The following is an 18,363-nucleotide window of genomic DNA, read 5'->3' on the forward strand; positions in this document are numbered from 1 at the left end:
AAAAATTGGGTAAAATTAAAAATTTGCCTAAGATCACACAAGGGGAAGCGGTACTTTATCAAAGTTTTCTGGTTCACTTTGTAAAAACCAGCCAATAAATTGGTATCTATTTGTCTTTCCTTATGTTAAGGCTTTGTTTTTACCTCTTTGTGCATTTTTTTCTGCAGTTCTCATACAGGGCGAACTAGACCTAAATAAATGGGAGTCCTTTATATGAGCACCAGTTAACATTCATTGTTTATAAGAAACGCGGAAATTAAGTGACTTACCCAGATTTAAGGGATTCTGAGCCAGCACTGAGACTCGAACTGGGATCCCCAGTTCCAACGTCAGCAGCTCTGGCCATAATGCTACATCCTGGGTATAGGGAGAGAGGGAGGCCTACAGAAGCCACACAAAAGCCTGGCTCATTATCAGCTTGAGGGCCCAATAGGAACTTGAGCTGAGCCAGGCTTTAGACTCAAGCCTAGCTTGAGCTTTCAGTGGCTCGCCCTTCTCTACATAAAACAGTTACTCTGAAGACATTATTAAGACCAAAATTGCTGACTAGAAGCAGAAGTGAATCCAAGTAGTAGTTAGGCTCTAGGAAAATAAATAAAGTGAGAAGGGTAGTGTACCATGGACTTGGGAAACAAGCATCTGTACTATAGCACCAACAAGCTTTTGGATAAACACGTGTTTCACAAATAAATGTATGATTCCCTATCTGGTACACATTTACTCTTGTGAGTGGCACCAAACAGTGGCATACATGTCTGATGTGCTTTAAATCTGCATTCTTCCCTTTCCTTCTTCCCACTAATCTCTCTATTTCCCCTGCTTCATAGAGGATCACAAGCTTGATGCAGACAGCAGTGTTAAATTTTAAGGCACCCTGGGTTGCAGAGTGACATTGGTCTAGGAATGGGTTTCGGCACGGTACTAGAGTTGCAGTATTAAGGAGTGGTGGCTCCCCGTTGACAAAGCCACGATGCAAGAGAGGAAGGATTCTAAGTATACTAGAAGCCAAAACATGAGAAGAAGAAGGACTAGCTTCAGCTTGGCAAAAAAAGGGACCTGATCCACAACACCGCACTGCATATTTACATAGTGTTGTGCTGTGTTCTGCAATCAGGTGTAGTGAGGTGCGCAGTTCTTAAATTGCTGGGCTAGGAAGACACTTTCTTCCACTCAGCACTAGAAAGTAGTACCATTTTTGCTAGTACCACTCAAATATGCACACAAACAAGAAATGTGCGCACACAAGCAGGTCACTGGTTACATAGTTTTGAGTAACCCCTTGGCTGTGGGGTGTTTTTCCCCGCAGTGCAGGGGGAAGGGTGGCCGCGCGCGGCGCCGCTGTGCTGTTGACTAGCTCGGCTCGTCATGAGGCACAGCAGAGCTGCCCTCATGACGAGCTGAGCTCGTCACACCACACCCGTTTTTAGAACGTTCAGCACAGCGGGGAGATTATCCCCGCGTGCGAACGTTCCAACGGCTGTGACGAGCTCAGCTCATCATGAGGGAAGCTCAACAGTCCCTCAGGACGAGCTGAGCTCGTCAACAGCACACAAGGGGTTAAACAAATACACACAAAATTGCTGTGTTATAAACCATTTTGGCAAATGTGCAGAATATAACACTACTTATTACCATTGTTAAGGGAGGGAAGGGGCATTAGTTTGTAGATTTATATAGCCCGGCTTGTCGCCCGTGAGGGTATCCAGGCGCTGTCCATGTCCATGGGGAGATTCAGTGGTCTGCCTAGAATCACAGGACGTTGCGCCGGCGCCGAGACTAGAACCCGGATCCCCAGCTCCCGAGTCACCAGCTCTGGCTGCTGCCTCTAATACTTCCCATTATGACCTTCTTAAGGTTTCACCCTCCCCAGTCATGGCCCATCCCCACACATAGCAATAGTAATACATAGCACATTACACTGTTCATCTGCATACATGTATATTTAGCGGAACAGAACAAACTTGAAGGTTTAAGCCACAATTAAAAAAAACGAAAGATTGTCCACATATGGTCACCACCTCCAACATAATAAGCCCATTTGTTACCATTAAAAATGTACAATGATAATGTTATGGGTCGAGTGGTGACCACAATGTAAATGTTCAGAGGTTTAACGTTCTTAGCTTAAACTGAAAGAGACTTTATTACATGCACTGAGTAGAACGATGGTCCGCATTCACATTTATAAAATAATCTTTTTAAATACATTTTTTTTTTTAAACTTCCTTTATATGTCGCTGCACTGCGACGGCATATGACGGTGTTTTCAAGTATTCGCTTGGTATACTTCATTGTAAAGGGCATCGCATGATTAGGGAACTACATCTCCCAATCAATGCGACGCGGCACGCCCTGATGACGTCATACGCATGCACTACGCGTTGGCCGGAAACTAACTTGATCACCGCCGGTACACCAGGTCGGCACCTCCCCAAGATACAGCCTAGAGGGACGACTGGTGCACCGACGGATAGGTAAGAGGTTTTCCGTGTAGCGGTGAGAATGAGTCTTACAAAGCAGAATATTGACCGGTGTATGCCAGCGCGCAGAATGTGGTGACAGCCGTTGTGGTGTCGGTGATGAATACCAGGAGGGCACTGCAGTTTGTAGACACTCGCGACCTCTTGATTTTGCTTATTAACAGATATAGACCAGTGACATTTAGTTTAAACATCAGAGCCGCGACCAGTAGGGCAGACATTTATGCACTATTACAGAGCGCTGTTGCGAGAAACGAATCGGCGTCCTGTGTGGCACGTGGTAGATTGGCGAATTATTGTGGTTTGAGGGAAACATCTTTCCCACAGTAAAAAAATTATTTGTAATCTTTCCTTCTGTTAGAGCGGTGCTCCAATTAACTGAGCTGACGCCAGGTGAGGTGGGGCTGTTTCCTTCTGCCTAATAGGTGAGTGAGCACAAATAATCACTAGAAGTGGTTGACTTAATTTCCCACCAGTGGCTAGCATTTAGTAGCTAGCGCAACGAGTCAGATGAACTTTCTCTTGATTCAAGCACATGATTGTAGTGACTGATGGTGCTTTGTTGTTCTTTCTTTTTATGTATCCAGATTCTCCCCTGCTGGATGTCGTGTTCTGAAGTCAGGAGGATGAAAACAAATCACACTTCTCAGGTGATATAATTACTTTTTATGTATAGCAGTAGCACTAATGGTCCTGAAGAAGCAGCAAGAGACCACTAGGCTCCGATTGACTGCAGAAACATGTCGACCTAAGATTCTTGTTGGTAGTTATTTGTTACACTACTATGCACTGTTTTTATTGACTTGGGAGTGAAGGGGTGCAAATTAAATGATTTTCCCCGTCACTATCCAATTTGATACCTTTTCACTTTTTCACTGATGCACTTTCACTTTAGTTAGCACTGCTATTCAGTTCCTTCATAGACACTATTTCTATACTTTAGCCTTTTCTCACTGAGATACTCATCTCAGATTAGGTTTATAGCATCTGCCGATCTGTTGGGTATCTGTACCCTCGAAGTTTGAGAGTACCCAGATGATGAAGGGCGGTCTCGTTAGTGGACTGATGGGAACTCTCTCACATTGAGGAGGTTCCCTTGGCAAGATTACACATTTGCTTTTGCACACAGTAGTTTGTTGTGATGGATACATAATATAGTTAGTCCCGTGGCCTACTGCTATTTCTTTGTTGGTGTACACCACCTCCAACATAATGAGCCCATTTGTTGCCATTAAAAATGTACAGTGATAATGTTATGGGTCGAGTGGTGACCACAATGTAAATGTTTCAGAGGTTTAACGTTCTTAGCTTAAACTGAAAGGTGTCCCAATGCATATTTTGTCAGTGAATTTAGAGAATTTTCCATTGATATACTGATCTAAGCAACAAAGCAATTTTTGTAGCAAAGTGTAGTGCCCTTCTATATGTATAAATGCAGCAATTTATAAAGATCTCAAACTTTGATGTCAAGTTTCAGAATTTCTAAGTTCCTGAAAACTAGAAAAATGCATTTAAAATAAAGCACATTTCTACCAACATTATTGAACTAATGCATGTAGAGAGAGAGAGAGGGGAGAGGGCAAGCGAGAAAGCAATCCGAAAGAATAAAGGAATCAGCGGGTTTGAATACAATTAGTGCAGTAGGTGCATTGGTGCTATGGCGAAGGGTGTTGGCAGTGTAACCTAATCAAGGTAGCATACAGTCTGCCCCCCCACCCCCCGCTTTGCTACTGACAGAAACAAGGAGGAAAGAGGCAAGAAAGGCACAGTATAAAAGAAAAACAGGAAAAACGTCTCTTTGGGAGTGAAGGGTGGGACAGAGAGATGAACAGACTGAGCAGGAGAAAAGTGAAGACAAACTGAGAAAAAGCGATTGAAAAAAGGGGCGAAGGTGAGAGAAAAAGATGGGAAGGATGTAGAGAAAAAGAGAAAGAATGAGAGCTAACACCTTTCAAAACCAAACTATTTCATATGCCTACAAAATAAAATGCTGCAAGGGAAAATCCTCAAAGACTCAGACATCTGGTAAGAGTTGCTGAGCTTGTAAATAATTCTATAGCAAAAGAAAAAAAGATATATTTTACTTCTCATGCTGAACTTTTTTTCAGGTGCAGCTGCAGTCTTACATAACCTAGTTGGTGGATGAAAAGAACATATCCCTGCAAACAGGTCCCAGACACAACCTAAGTATGGGTTCTCAATTCAACACGTTTTTTCCATAATTTAAAAACAATTTAGCAATGTTAGACATTTAAAAACATTCTATATATTTTCTTTATATCAAGGGCTCGACGTGGGCTGATTCCATCAGGTCTCAGACCGGATTTCAATTAAGAACAGACACTGAAATGGGTCCCTATTAAGCCTAAATATTCAAGTCCTTAACTTTACTGGTAAAAACACGGATGAATTTCTGAACAATGAGTGTAAAAACTGTTAGTGTGATTCACATTAGTGATTTAGTTCCTGTTTATATTTTTCATGTTTCACTTAATCTTGCATTCCCTAAGAGTGTTAGTCATTTCCAGGATGTTATGCTTCTGTATATTTTTTCTGTGCATCCTATTACTTTTGTATAGTGCATACACTGAACGGAGTCACCGCCAGTTGTTTATAACGGTGCACAATTTAAAGCTCTGTAGTGGAGGCTGAAGGCAGTGTGAGTTTCGCACAGTGCATGCCGGGGAGTCAAAAAGTTGTTCAGAATACATGCTTTGCCAATCCCTGGCCTCTCTGCAGAGCACACAAAGCAATGGACACATATTTCAGTTGCAATTGTGATTGTGTGCAAATGTGAGTGAAGGAGGTACACAATTGTCAAAATATTGTCAAAGCGAAAGTAAAAAACAAAACAAATGCAGTGCTTATAGTTGAGTGGGTGCATGCAGTATTTGGGGGTGATGAAGTTAAGAAGATGGGAGGAAGTGCATTCAGGAGCGAGTGAAAGGAGGATGCTGAAGAGGAAAGATATGGTTTAATATATGAAGATGGACGAGATGTGGAGAGAAAAAGGGCGAACATGTAACATAAAGTGAACATAATAGGAGTGATTGAGACACCGAAGATCACTACCCCGTCCACAGGACTCAGGAATGTTTACATTTTGAATTTTGTGAGTCTGTTAAACGCTTTCAATATTAATTATTTACAACAAACTCATTGTTGTTACTCATTTATCTTAAACAGCTAACAACCATTGGCAAAGCCAATAGCCCTGACTGGTTTGAAGTGTATGTTAGTTGTTGTGCTATATATCTGGATGTAATAACAAATCTCAGGATAGGAACCAAAATACCAATCGGGTAGTACACTATGAAATTCAGAGACAGAGTTTACATGTATAAGCCACACCCATAATGACGTAGGACACGCCATTTTAGAGAACCCCCCCTCACTTTTTACATCCCACATAAACCCTTGTTTAGATCCACTACAACAAATCACACATTATTCCCGCTGCAATCACTGAAGGAAAGCACTGCACTGCAGGGCAAGGAACAAACATCAATACATGCTAGGCCTGGTTCCTGCAAGTGCCCTGTAGGTACTTGTATGTATGCAGGTGTGACGCACACAGAGCATGGCATCATCGCTGTTTAGTATCCATATGTACAGTCATTGAAATTACGAGGCTCTGCGGTCCCAGTGCTTTGAATTTACTGCATTTGCCACATAATCCACCATCTGTTGCCTATTGTGAAGATTTCAACAAAAATGTTCCTAGCTCAACAGATTGAAACCTCCTAAAAATAGTAGCACGTTGTACTGTGAAGTAGTAGACTCCGTGCAAAAGGTCATCTGGGCACCTGTACGTCGTTTATTACAATATTCATGTGTTGGGCTGGTCCTATACTTTAAGTTCACTCACCCGGATTGAAAACACACACATTCAAGTAAAATCAGCACATAGGAGGGCATCAGGGAAGGAGAAGTTGGATCATATATATTTTATCTAGAGCTTAACAGAACATAAACAGCCAGTTTAACGATGGGTCCTATATCAAAATATGGATCTGAGAAAGAGACTGCGGTGTCAGGGAGGCTTTCTTCGAGGTGCTTCAGTTTGATAGTGTGAATGCTCCTTCCATTAGCTACACACGACCTTCAGGGATGTGGGCTGGGGTTTGTTTTAGCAATTTTATTTTCAATTCTCTGACATTTACATATTCAGTTCCACCATTGGAGTAAGATTTGATTCAAGATCCTCCACCTGGCAGTGATTTTATTGACTAGGACTGCTGTCAGTAAAGAAGCTTCGATTCGCTCTTTGCTGGAGGCTTACTTTGGTCAAGAGATAGGAAGAGCAGACTTTTCAGTACTAACCTTTGTCCACACAGGACTATTGTGTGTTAAACTGACAACATAAAGACATAGTGCCGCTACATAATATGCCACATTGTACTGCATAATTTGCCACATTGTGCTGCATAATTGGCCATTTCCTACAGCATCATTTTGTCAAAGCACTATTGCAGCAGAGCACATTTCCAGATAAAATACATAGATCAAGTTACTATATATCTACCAACAAAAACCTAAAAAACACTAAAATTCACTAGTACAGTAAGCTTTGAAGCCAAAATGTCCCGTCCCTTTGCAGTCATACATGACATCTTAAATTATATTACTGATGCCATCATTAAAAAAGAGTTACCATGATATTGACAGCACAGGCCTTGTCCTCTATGGCCCAAGTACCTGCATGTAGCATGCATGGTTTGCACACTGCATTTAGTATCAACAGGGCATAGCCAAAGCCCATATCCTTTAAATGCTACATTATCTGGCCACATGCCATGGTCCCATGAACTGCGCACTGAGTGCAGTAAGCACAGGCATGATGGTCTTAAGCCACGTCTTGTGATGGCCTGTCAGCTTTACAAATAAGATATGACCACATGTCATGCCATTTGTTCCATATACCAAGTACAGAGCAACAATGACGTTACTGTTGAGGTCATAGGTCAAAGAATCGATCGGGGATTTAATCACTGATATCATCGGAGAGGTCATGAGCAGTGTAAAAAGGAATGCTGGCTGCAGAAGTTTTGATTGCTCTTTGAAATGTCAATTTGCTCTTGCCAAAAAAGTAATTAAGATTGTGAATTGTAATCCTACAGTCTATGCAACAGAAAACATTTAAACAAATGTTACAGACTTTAAAGATAGTTTCTGTGATATTTAATAAAGTAACAAAGAATTCATTTGCCAACTATTTTTTAAGTGAATTTAGAGACACTTGCATACAGATATTTAGGTTAAGTTATTTATACTTCCTATTTGATTATAATTTACTTTATCGGATTCATATATTTCCAGGGAAATGTAACCTCAAACCCATCCATTTTCTATGTTGTCAGAGTGCACACTAGACCAACTGGCTCCTAATATCTTTCCCTTTGGGTCTGCTGCTTCCCACAGATGGTTCACTTAGGATAGCCCATCCATCATCTCAAAAGCAGAATTTCTATAGTTTTACTTAATCACGGAGAAGAATCCATCATGCAGTTAGCAATCTCTCAAAAGATAAGGCACAGCGGAAGTTGCGTATCTCAGCCACATGCTGGAAGTACTGCAAAAATGTTACGCAAAGCCTCCTCCCCGTGATTGCCCCCCTCATCAGGAAAGGCTGGAGTCTCACCATTTTAAGCCGGATCTGGTACAGTGACGACAGTCAGCGAACAATATGTCTCTAGAACCCCCAAGACTATCCGGTCTACCGCAACATCAACTTAAGAGTTGTATTGTACTCTTTGGCTGATGTCATCAGTCTCACAGTGACGATCTAAGTAGAGAGCTGGTGAAACAAAAAGGGCCATTTTTAGACTAAGATTAGACCTCAGTGTGGTGCCTTACCCGCTCGACACCTAATAAAATGCAACAAAAAGCAAAAAAGAGTTTCAGGTGAATACATTTTTTTTAAAATGAGTCGCGAAACAGGTTGGCTAAGTTAGAGCTCTCGTATTCTAAGAAATAAAATATTGGTTTCTTCACCTCAAATAAAGTGTTGAGTACTTTACAGAATACATCTAATGTATTGGATTCAATAATATTTGGAAAAATCAATAATATTTGGAAAAATGTAAGTTGTATCACTGACAAACTAAGTGTGTATGAATTATATGGCGTTACACTCTGTGTTTTTATACATTCCTATCACATGTGGCCTGATTTGTGCTATCAATACAATAACCAAAATGTTTTTCTAGTAATTGATTTTTTTTCTCAAGGTGAAAATAAATTCAAATAGGTGGATGTTGGGAGAGGTTCTCATAAACAGGTTGACTACTTCCCACTCTTTGGTGGCATTTGAAAGAGAAATTTTAAACACTAAGACCGAAATCAACCACTTCTTGTAACATCTTCTTACTCCATATTCTGGCTCTCCGCGAGGGAGGAAAGAATGAAAGGATGCAGAGTGGCAGCTATAGTATAATGTACTATTGTACACAGGTAAGTATCACCGAGGGCATGTTTGCCCCCTGCGGGAACAGCGTACGCTATTCAGGCTTCACTTGTTTTATATGACATCATTCAGCTCCCCAAAGTGGAAAACAAGCCCATTGATAATTTTTGCCCGTGGACATTCTATATGTGTTTGACATGTATTGTAACTTTTCTTGTGGTCAGAGACATTAAATCAGTGTATTCAGATTTCACGAGTGCACACATACATGTTTAACACCTTCACTGCGGCGGCTATTCCGCCGCAGTGCTACGAATTTGAGGCGGCCGCGCGGCGGCCGCATGCTGGTGACGGAGCCGCTCTGTCACCAGCGTCGGTTGAGCTGTGCTCATGACGGAGCGGCTCCGTCACGGCCCGCCCCGCTCAATAGAACCCTCAGCGCAGGCGCGGAATTCGCGCCGCGCATGAGCGTTCTATCGAGCTGGGCGGGCCATGACGGAACCGCTCCGTCATCAGCACAGCTCAACCGACGCTGATGACGGAGCGGTTCCGTCATCAGCACCGAAGGGGTTAAAAACAGTTCACTCTGCTCTGTTTTGCACTCCTTGCCCAAAATGTTCTCATATTGGTGTCAGTTGTTAATTATTTCTGGCTTAATCTCGTTTAGACTCCAATCACTATTCACAGTGTTGGAAGAAATGTGAAGAACCGTTTAGTATGGGCTAACACTTCCCATTTAACAGTTATCTACGAGCTCACACTTCGTAATGTTTTCCTTTCGATACAGCAGTATGCCGAAGGAAGCAATTTTAGTTAGGGAATACCCAAGAAGCTTTAGATACCATTTAAACTTTTATGAACAGGAGTTTCTATGCAAGTTCAGTAAAGTTTAATTTGGTGTGCAGTTAGGTCTCGGTTTTGATCAGTTCACCTATCCAATCAGTTTTCGTAGCATTACAGGTTTCGATCAAGCAAGGAGGGCGTCACATGCCCAACCTTCTCAGAAGTGATAAGTCTCAAGTGCAATTACATCGTCATGCATCCATACACCATGGACTCTTTCGTGTCCCCAATCGTTCACTCTGGCTGAACCAGGCACTTACCCTGTGGTGATATCTTCATCTTCAGTGAGAATGGGCTTATTCGGCAGGTCGCCGTCGCTCATGTAGCCCGACTTTATATCACTATCGTCTGGGTCCAGGGCCTCGATCAGCTCCAAGCGGGAGATGTGGCTGAGCTTACTGGGGCTGCGCATGGGCATGGTGTGAGAGTAGTGGCTGCGTTCTCCATGCATGTACCAGCTGGGGTTTGCCCCCTCATTTCGACAGCCCCCGCCCACCGAAGGGGCATCACCAGCCTGCAGGCGGGGGCTGGACTGGCCATAACGCCAAGAGATTGGAGAGGAGCGGTTGGATAGGCTGGAAATGCTGCGGGGGTTCGCTTCATCGCTGTCATAGCAGGTCATTTCCAAGGAGCTGCATAAAAGAAAAGAAAAAAAGAAAAATTCAACAATGCTCATAGAAATATACCACATATGAGGAGATGGAACGGTAAAGCAAGGAGCTCAGCAAAGAGGTCTCAAACAAGAATGCAAAGGGGAACACAAGACAGCATCTCTCTGCCTGTAGGGGAGCAGTGATAGTAGATAAAAGTAAGCAGTGGTGGCAGGTAATTCAAGCAGGTGGGGAGCAGGCGTGCCTCATGCCCACACATGCATTCATATGTGTGCACACCTTTCACAAGCACATATATGTGCACATACTCCCATTCACAGCACACACTCACAAATACAATCATACACATGGACACGCCAAACATTAAAAAAAGAAAACTTACTGGCCTGCAGCAGTGATCTCAGGTGGTGGGGGAAGCCTCAGTGGTTCTGGATGACAGGGACTGCCATTTCCTCTCATTGACGAACTTTGTTATGGGTCAGCCAATGAGGAGGTGTCGAAGTTCCTTACTCGTCACAGAGTGGGATGGGATCAGTGAGACTGCTGATCTCACCCCACTCTGTGACTGGCTTCAAATCACTGATGGACAGTAGGCCATGGGCTCTTTAGGGCTTAAAACTTATGTGCCCAGTTCCGAGGCCATCAGTGATACGTCCCATCATCATGAGGAGGAGGACCGCCAGGTCCATTGCCAGGCTGAGGAGGTCACGCCCACAGGGCTGCGACATCTTCAGCCTGGCAAAGTTCAGCACAGGCAGTCAGTCACTTGAGCATTTTGCACGAGTACAGCACTCTGCTGCCTGACCTGAACATGAAGAGTGTCGGTCAGGCTTACGTTTGTTCAGCCTGACAGACACTCTTCAAGTTTGGAAAAAAAGGTTGGTGGGGGAAGAGCCTCTCTGCCCTGAAGGACAGTCATCCCCCCCCCGACCCCCCCCCCCTCCTCCCCCCCTCCGACCCCCCCCCCAGTAAGGCTTGAAGAAAGGAAAGGGAGAGAGATGCTTGGGACTAAATGACCCAAAGTTTGTGGCATGGGAAATGAGAAAGGGCGCCTTATTTGATAGAATAGACTTGTTCCTAGTCAGAGGAAAGGGAGGGAAGTGCTTTTACGTGACCTTGCACTAGGTATGAGCAGAGAGGCAGTAAGGGCTAGTAAGCCACGAGCATAAGTCCCTGAAGATGGCATGTATTATCTATACCAAACTAGTGAGTATGCGTCTCATCCATTATGTACTAAAAATAGCTTCCTATTCTATGCACAGTATGTCAACTGCTGTGCCCTTCCAGCGGATGGCTAGTGCTGACTGTCTATTTGGTCCGGGTAAAGAATCAGACAGAATGCCTTGAAGATACCACAAATCATCCATTTTGACTGCCCCCCTCCCTCATGAGAGGATCAAGCATCCAGGATTAATTGAAAGCCACAGACAATGCCAAAAACCTACACAAGGTCAGAGATCACCTGATGGGTTATGTGCACAGCTAGGATGATGGAATATGGTCTTACGAAGGACAATTCTATCCCTGGTTATCAGGTGTTCTGACAATTCTTCCTTGGGGGGGCAACATCATAGGCCCTCACGGTAAACAACCATTACTTCGCATCTTTTACTTCGCACTTCTTTTACTTGGCATCTTTTACTTAGCATTGTCTTTTACTTAGCATGCCGTTACTTCGCATCAGAAGAGTGGACCACGGGCAGAGCGAGGTAAGTGGGGCAGTGTAGTTAGGGTAGTGTACTAGTGTATGTGTAGTGTAGGGGGTTGTGGTGAAGTGTATGTGTAGTGTAAGGTGTAGTGTTTTAGGGTAGTGTTGTAGTGTATGTGTAGTGTAGGGGGTAGTGTTTTAGGGTTTGGGTAGTGTTGCAGTGTATGTGTAGTGTAGGGTAGTGTTTTATGGTTTAGGGTAGAGGTGTATGTGTAGTGTAGGGTAGTGTTTTAGGGTTTAGGGTAGTGTATGTGTAGTGTAGGGGTAGTGTTTTAGGGTTTAGGGTAGTGTTGTAGTGTATGTGTAGTGTAGGGTAGTGTTTTAGGGTTGTGTATGTGTAGTGTAGGGGGTAGTGTTTTAGGGTTTAGGGTAGAGTTGTAGTGTATGTGTAGTGTATGGGGTAGTGTTTTAGGATTTAGGGTAGTGTTGTAGTGTATGTGTAGGGTAGGGGAAGTGTTTTAGGGTTTAGGGTAGTGTTGTAGTGTATGTGTAGTGTAGGGGAAGTGTTTTAGGGTTTAGGGTAGTGTTGTAGTGTATGTGTAGTGTAGGGGAAGTGTTTTAGGGTTTAGGGTAGTGATGTAGTGTATGTGTAGTGTAGGGTAGTGTTTTAGGGTTTTGGGAAGTGCAGGGGGCGTGGAGGGTAGTGTTGGTGTGTAGGGAAAACATTTAAAAAGAAATCTTTATGCTTAGTAAAATCCTGCGAAGTAAAGTACTGCTAATTAATGCCAATTTAATGCTTTAAATTGATTTTGCGACGTAAAGGTATGCGTAGTAAAAAACGGCTAAGTATAGGCATTTGCGAAGTAAAAAATGCGTAGAAAAGGCATGCTAAGTAAAAGCATGCTAAGTAACGTTATACATTCGCCCTCACATCAAGAAGGGTTTAGTCGCTTACCTCCCAGAAGCAGTCTGCTGAAGAGTTTTTTATACATTCTACCTATTATATGAGCAAACATTAATTTCAGCCAGTGCCTCAGTGGGCGCCTGAGATTAATGGTGAGCGAGATGGAGGAGTGGTGGAGTTCAAATACACAAAATCAAAAGAAAAGCAAGAAGGAAGCCAAAACCTAAACTTTGAAACGAAAAATAAGAAAAGCTGCTACCTATAGCTATAATACTAAAAAAAATCTTGACAATAACTGAGAAATGTTAAATTGGTCAATGAGTGCTCCAGCACGAGGTGGTGGTACCAATGGAGTAATCTGTGAAACAGGTCCGAGTTTAACTAGGCAGCAAGGGACCAGAGGTCTGAGAAGTTGGTAAACGTTTCAAAATGTATTTTTACTCCCCCCCCCCATCTATATGAGCTAACTAAGCAATTTGTAACATAAAATGCTATTTAATCACCCCTCCCCCCCAAAAAAATAGGTTTTTAACCCAAGCAAAACCTGTATTTAGTGGGAGAATTTTACTGCCAAAACTTTTGGTGGGAGAATCTCTCTACCTTATTTTAACTTGTAGGCTACACACAACTCAGTAGGATAAGTTTAAATTCAATCACAACAAAAATACTGGATACATATGTTTTTGTAAATGAACTTATAACTGAACTCTTGAATTATCCAGACATGATGCGGTTGCTACTCAATGCTGAGCGGCATGTCAGCAGGTGGTCATTATTGATCTTGTATCTCTGGTTGCTTCGGTAGAGGTTTGGTACAGGCACTTACATACCTGCACTGCTATTCCTAAGCACCAGGCATCACTGGAGATTGCACTAAACTGCATCCATTTCTGAGCTAACCCAGTGATTTGTTTTCCAATACAACTGTCATGAAAAAAACATACATCAATTTACAATGCTAGGTATTGATAGGAGATGGGGGTCTATTTATCTCGAACAATCCACCCCAAACTGCCGCTTGCTCTCAATGGCTTTTGTGCATCACGCCTGGTCTCAACCCATGACTGATCGCCACACGTATGTGGTAAGCTCCATAAGTGCCCTTAAAGGGCTCTTTAAGCTCCAGAGCATAGCTTAAAGGGACTCGCTGTACGACAGACTGGAAAGGAGAGCGAGATTGTGAGTCGAAGGAGGAAACACCACAGAAGGAGAGGTTGCAGAGGTCAAACCTACAATTCAGGAAACCCTGCTCTGCTCTCAGTAAAGGCATAAAACACAAAGTGATTTCTCAGATAGAACAAATAAATCTCAGAGGGATCTTGGACACCAGCGCTAGATATGACAATTGTTGCCACCATTCTACTAATCGTGCACCACCTTCATCTACAATACACAGCACGTTTCCATTGGAAATAAACACAAGCTGTTGATTCCAGAATTAGCTCTGACTAGGCCCGAAGGTGCCAGAATGCTTCACAAAATGACAATGAAAGTTATATACAACAACAAAAATAGGAACACACATAGAATAGCAGTAGATTCTAACGTAAATTCTATCACAAAAAAACCCAGAGTAATTAGAGATGTAAATCATTCTGAAAGCTCAGCAGAGTGGGCAGGGTTGGCGGACTACCGTGGGGGGTGTTAAGGAGATACATCTTACCACCAGGGCAAGGAGGGTTAAGAGCTTCAATCAAAGGAAAAATCGAGCTCATGATGGGATAAAACTCTCTTTCGAGGGACCAATAAACAACAATGGTGGATCGACTCGGTGGTGGAGCAAAGTTATTGGCGTTATCAATGCATGCTTTTTGTGATAATTTATTGACCATGAAGATGCAATAGTAAAGTGGACCTACAATGACCTGCCACTGGATGATGGCTTAACGGGGGAGTGTACATCAAATGCCATTTCTGTGCCATATAGAATACAGAGTGCAGGACACACTGTCCTCCATGTGTCCCTATCCCCGGAGAATGCGAAGAATATGAGAGCGGGTTCACACCTGGATCCAACCGCACTGTGGCTCATACTACAGCGAATGAAGAATTGATCTTAGATCAGGAGACAGCGTCCGCAAGCACAACCGATGCAGAGAGTTCCTGTCAGATCTAAAAATAAGAATTTAATGACCGCTCTTTCTTAACTTTATTTATAGCAGCGACTCGAGTTTTCAATAAAGACAATGCCCTTCACTGCATCGAACGCAAGCTTTGGATACTTCCTGCTGCAAGGTACTTTGAAGGTGAGAATATTCTCGACTGTGCCACAGGAACATTTGAGTCTTCCTCCACAAGGCCACTTTGATATGAGCACTACAACGCCTGGAGTTTAATTAAGGTCATATAGATCCCTTGGAGTCCATGTTGCGATTTTGAGTGCAGGAGCAAAGGATCTTTAAGTCTCCAACCTTTTCTGTAATAAGAGCTACTTATGTTTAATGAAACTCATCCAAAGCTACTAATATTACTAGTGTTGTAATAGTGACCACAGAAGACAAGATTACATCACTGGTCACTATATGCGCGATTACTAACAGTGATCATCAGATATTGTTGTTAGCAGTAATGTTAAAAAGGCTTTGTCAATATGGAATGACTCTACATGGGTAATACATAACAACCATAGCTGCTAAGTCTAGGGCACCGAGGTAAATACCATTTGTAAAAATATCTCCAATGCCACTTGATGTATCACTCAAATATCACCGTTAAATAGGTTTTGGAAATTCATCGATTTTTCTCTAAATATCTTATGAGTTCTGAAAATAAACACGTGACTCAAATATACACTCAATTTTGGTGTAGGTGTATTAATACGCTCAAGCTAAAGCGTATAATTTAATAAGCCGGCTGCACACAGGAGAGCTACTCACAGGTAGCTGGAGAGCTAGCAGTAGCTCAAGAGCTACTCATTGGAGAAGCCGGGTCAGACCATCTTTGTGCAGGAGACAATGGTCTCAGCTGCCTGGACCGGAGACAGGCATCTTGGGGAATTTGCATTTTAAGTGAAGAAGGACCTGCACCCACAGAGTGTCACGTGTTTTAGAGTTCTTGCTGAATTCCAATGGCATCCTGCCTCCCCTTTCAGCATTATACCAACTTTATTCATAAGGTGAGACTGTCAGTCTGGGCTGTGCGATAGAAGCATTCTGAAGCCTTACCTGTGCGACACCGCTGACCCCCGCAAACTGGACATGGTATCCTCCAGATTCTGTCGAAGGTCCAGAACATTCTGTACGGTCCGCTTCCGCTGGGACTCGGGGTCTGTGGGAATAAACAGAATACAATGAAATGGAGGAACAGGCAGCCGTTTGCTCGGTGTAGTGAGCAGTGTGTCAGGTACATGAAACATCTGAATGAACATAGTAGTCCAGAGCATGCCGCAACATATTTACAATTCACGCCCCTCATGCTTTCAGTTTCTAAATTTGCATGAGATTCTTTTGTATTGTCGCTAAGAAACGCAACGTGTCCCCTCTCCATCTAAAGCTGACCCCTCTGAGAATTGTGTATCCTCACTGCACGTGAAATTGAGTGCACGTGCACGAGCTCGGTCCAGCACTTTGGGACGAGATTAGAAACAGCAAGGAGCCTTTAAGAAATGAAAGAAATGTATGCATGTGTGGATCACCGGTGCTTGCGTTTATTATTACCATCTACAAACCATTTACAGTAAAATGTCTCCATGGTAACCTCGTGTGGTGCCAGACGTTAGTCGATTTAGGCTTCTATTCTGCTCGCCCAACTACACAGTTAGGTAGCCATTTTAAGTCAACAAAACATTACAAACGGAAATCTGGGTGAGCAAGTGGACTACTTGCTTCAAGTTGTAACTAAACAGACAGCCAAAGTCATTGCTCGTTTGAAGTTGTAAATATGCATCCAGGCAATTACATTGGTTAATTTATATCGTAGACGTGAAGCCAGCTAGCTCTGTCTTTACATTACATTAATTCAGCAAATGCCCAGCCTCACAAATCTCATTTCTACACTCTGAATTGCTTCTGATGCAGCTTCTCTCTCGGCTGTCTTGGGGTTTAGAGATAAGACTTGAGAGGGGACCTGAGGATGGAAGGAAGGAGACCCAGCAAAGGATCTAAAGAAACAATCAGGCCACACCAGGCGCGAAGGGTGAGGGCTCTGTACTGTCAGTGAGCAAGGGATGCAGCATGCGCGCTAACCTTGGGAGCGCTATGCACAGTCAATTGCATCACCAATATGGAGAATGTATATTCAAACCAGCTCAGAGGCTCGGACGAAGGCCGATTGAGAGGGGGTACCCGGAGAGGCGTAACAAGCAGAAGAAAGGGCTTCTCAAAGACCATACAATGTTGCAGCACCCGTGCTAGTAAAGTATGTGTAATTTCCCCTAATGATAGACTCTAAAACATTGATAAAACATAGGGCTATGGAACAAAGCGAGATCCCGCTTTCATTCAGACACCATCACTACCCCAAAAGGGGAGCATCATGGGCCATCATAGGGATCGGACGGAGGTGCAGACTCCATGACAGTCCTTCATACACTCAGATGGGTTGGGTTGGCAGAAGCACAGACCCTTACACTGCCTAATGGGGTTGGTACAACCCCAAAGTCTCAGAGATCCGGATAGGATGTCACGCAGCATCTTAAATCTTCACGCATTCTGGTGGTGTAGAATAAGAAAGAACAAGCCCTCAAACATGCTGATGAGAAGGGACACAGCATCACAAGCTCTCACACATCTAGATGGGGAGGAGTGTAGAATTCAACTGAATATTGATCATTACAGTAGTTCGTAACGTCATGTCCTTCATTAGTGTTATTGTGAACACAGCACTACTTATACCTCCCGGTGGATTTGGAAAGGAAACCGAAAGCCTTGTACATTCGGATAGGCTGAGGCACATGATTGTGCACCCTCATACATCTAGAGGGGAAGGGACAGACCAGCACCGGCTCACATACACCCAGATGGGGAAATGGAACCGGTTTTCTTCAGTTCTTACCACGAGTCTTTTCCAAGGTGAACAGATCAATCGAAGTAGGTCATACCCAAAGTATGCGTACAACCCAACAGATCACCTGACCCACTAGCTCAGCATCTTTTATCAACGCTTATGAGAAAATCCATTCAGACATCGCCATATGTGGTGTGAAGCAGCAGCCCAGCCGTGCCCATGGAAACCAGAGCAGCAGGCAGCTACCAGTCAGATACCCAACATTCAATGCGGCAGGAGCAATACAGCACCGCTCTGCTACAGCCTTTAGACTGCCAGCAACAGACGGCAAAACCAGAAACCCAAGTCCTCCAGAAGGGGCCAGGTGGTCCTGTGCTAGAAACAGAATGGAGAAGCAAGGCCATCGCTGGGCCTAAAGCGACATCTTGTAGGTCTGTGTGCATCACACACAACAACAAAAGAAGGGCAGAACCTGGAATGCATGGGCATGAAACAGATTGGCAAATGGTGTTGCTGCATACAATGGT

The 18,363-nt window shown here is 43.4% G+C and overlaps 1 protein-coding gene across 6 annotated transcripts in view; it reads right to left on the reverse strand.

Moving 5' to 3' along the window:
- The window catches only part of NAV1 (neuron navigator 1), a 678,674-nt gene that overhangs the window by 372,800 nt on the left and 287,511 nt on the right, over positions 1-18,363 (reverse strand). For all 6 annotated transcript variants that reach the window (XM_078644181.1, XM_078644180.1, XM_078644179.1 and 3 more), the window contains 2 exons: positions 16,057-16,159; positions 9,990-10,361 (listed from right to left, as the gene is read on the reverse strand). In XM_078644181.1, coding sequence (XP_078500307.1) covers positions 9,990-10,361; positions 16,057-16,159 — 475 coding nt within the window. The remainder of the gene's footprint in view (positions 1-9,989; positions 10,362-16,056; positions 16,160-18,363) is intronic.

This window comes from Lissotriton helveticus, chromosome 5_1 (genome assembly GCF_964261635.1).
Source record: "Lissotriton helveticus chromosome 5_1, aLisHel1.1, whole genome shotgun sequence".
Classification (NCBI taxonomy): Eukaryota; Metazoa; Chordata; class Amphibia; order Caudata; family Salamandridae; genus Lissotriton; species Lissotriton helveticus.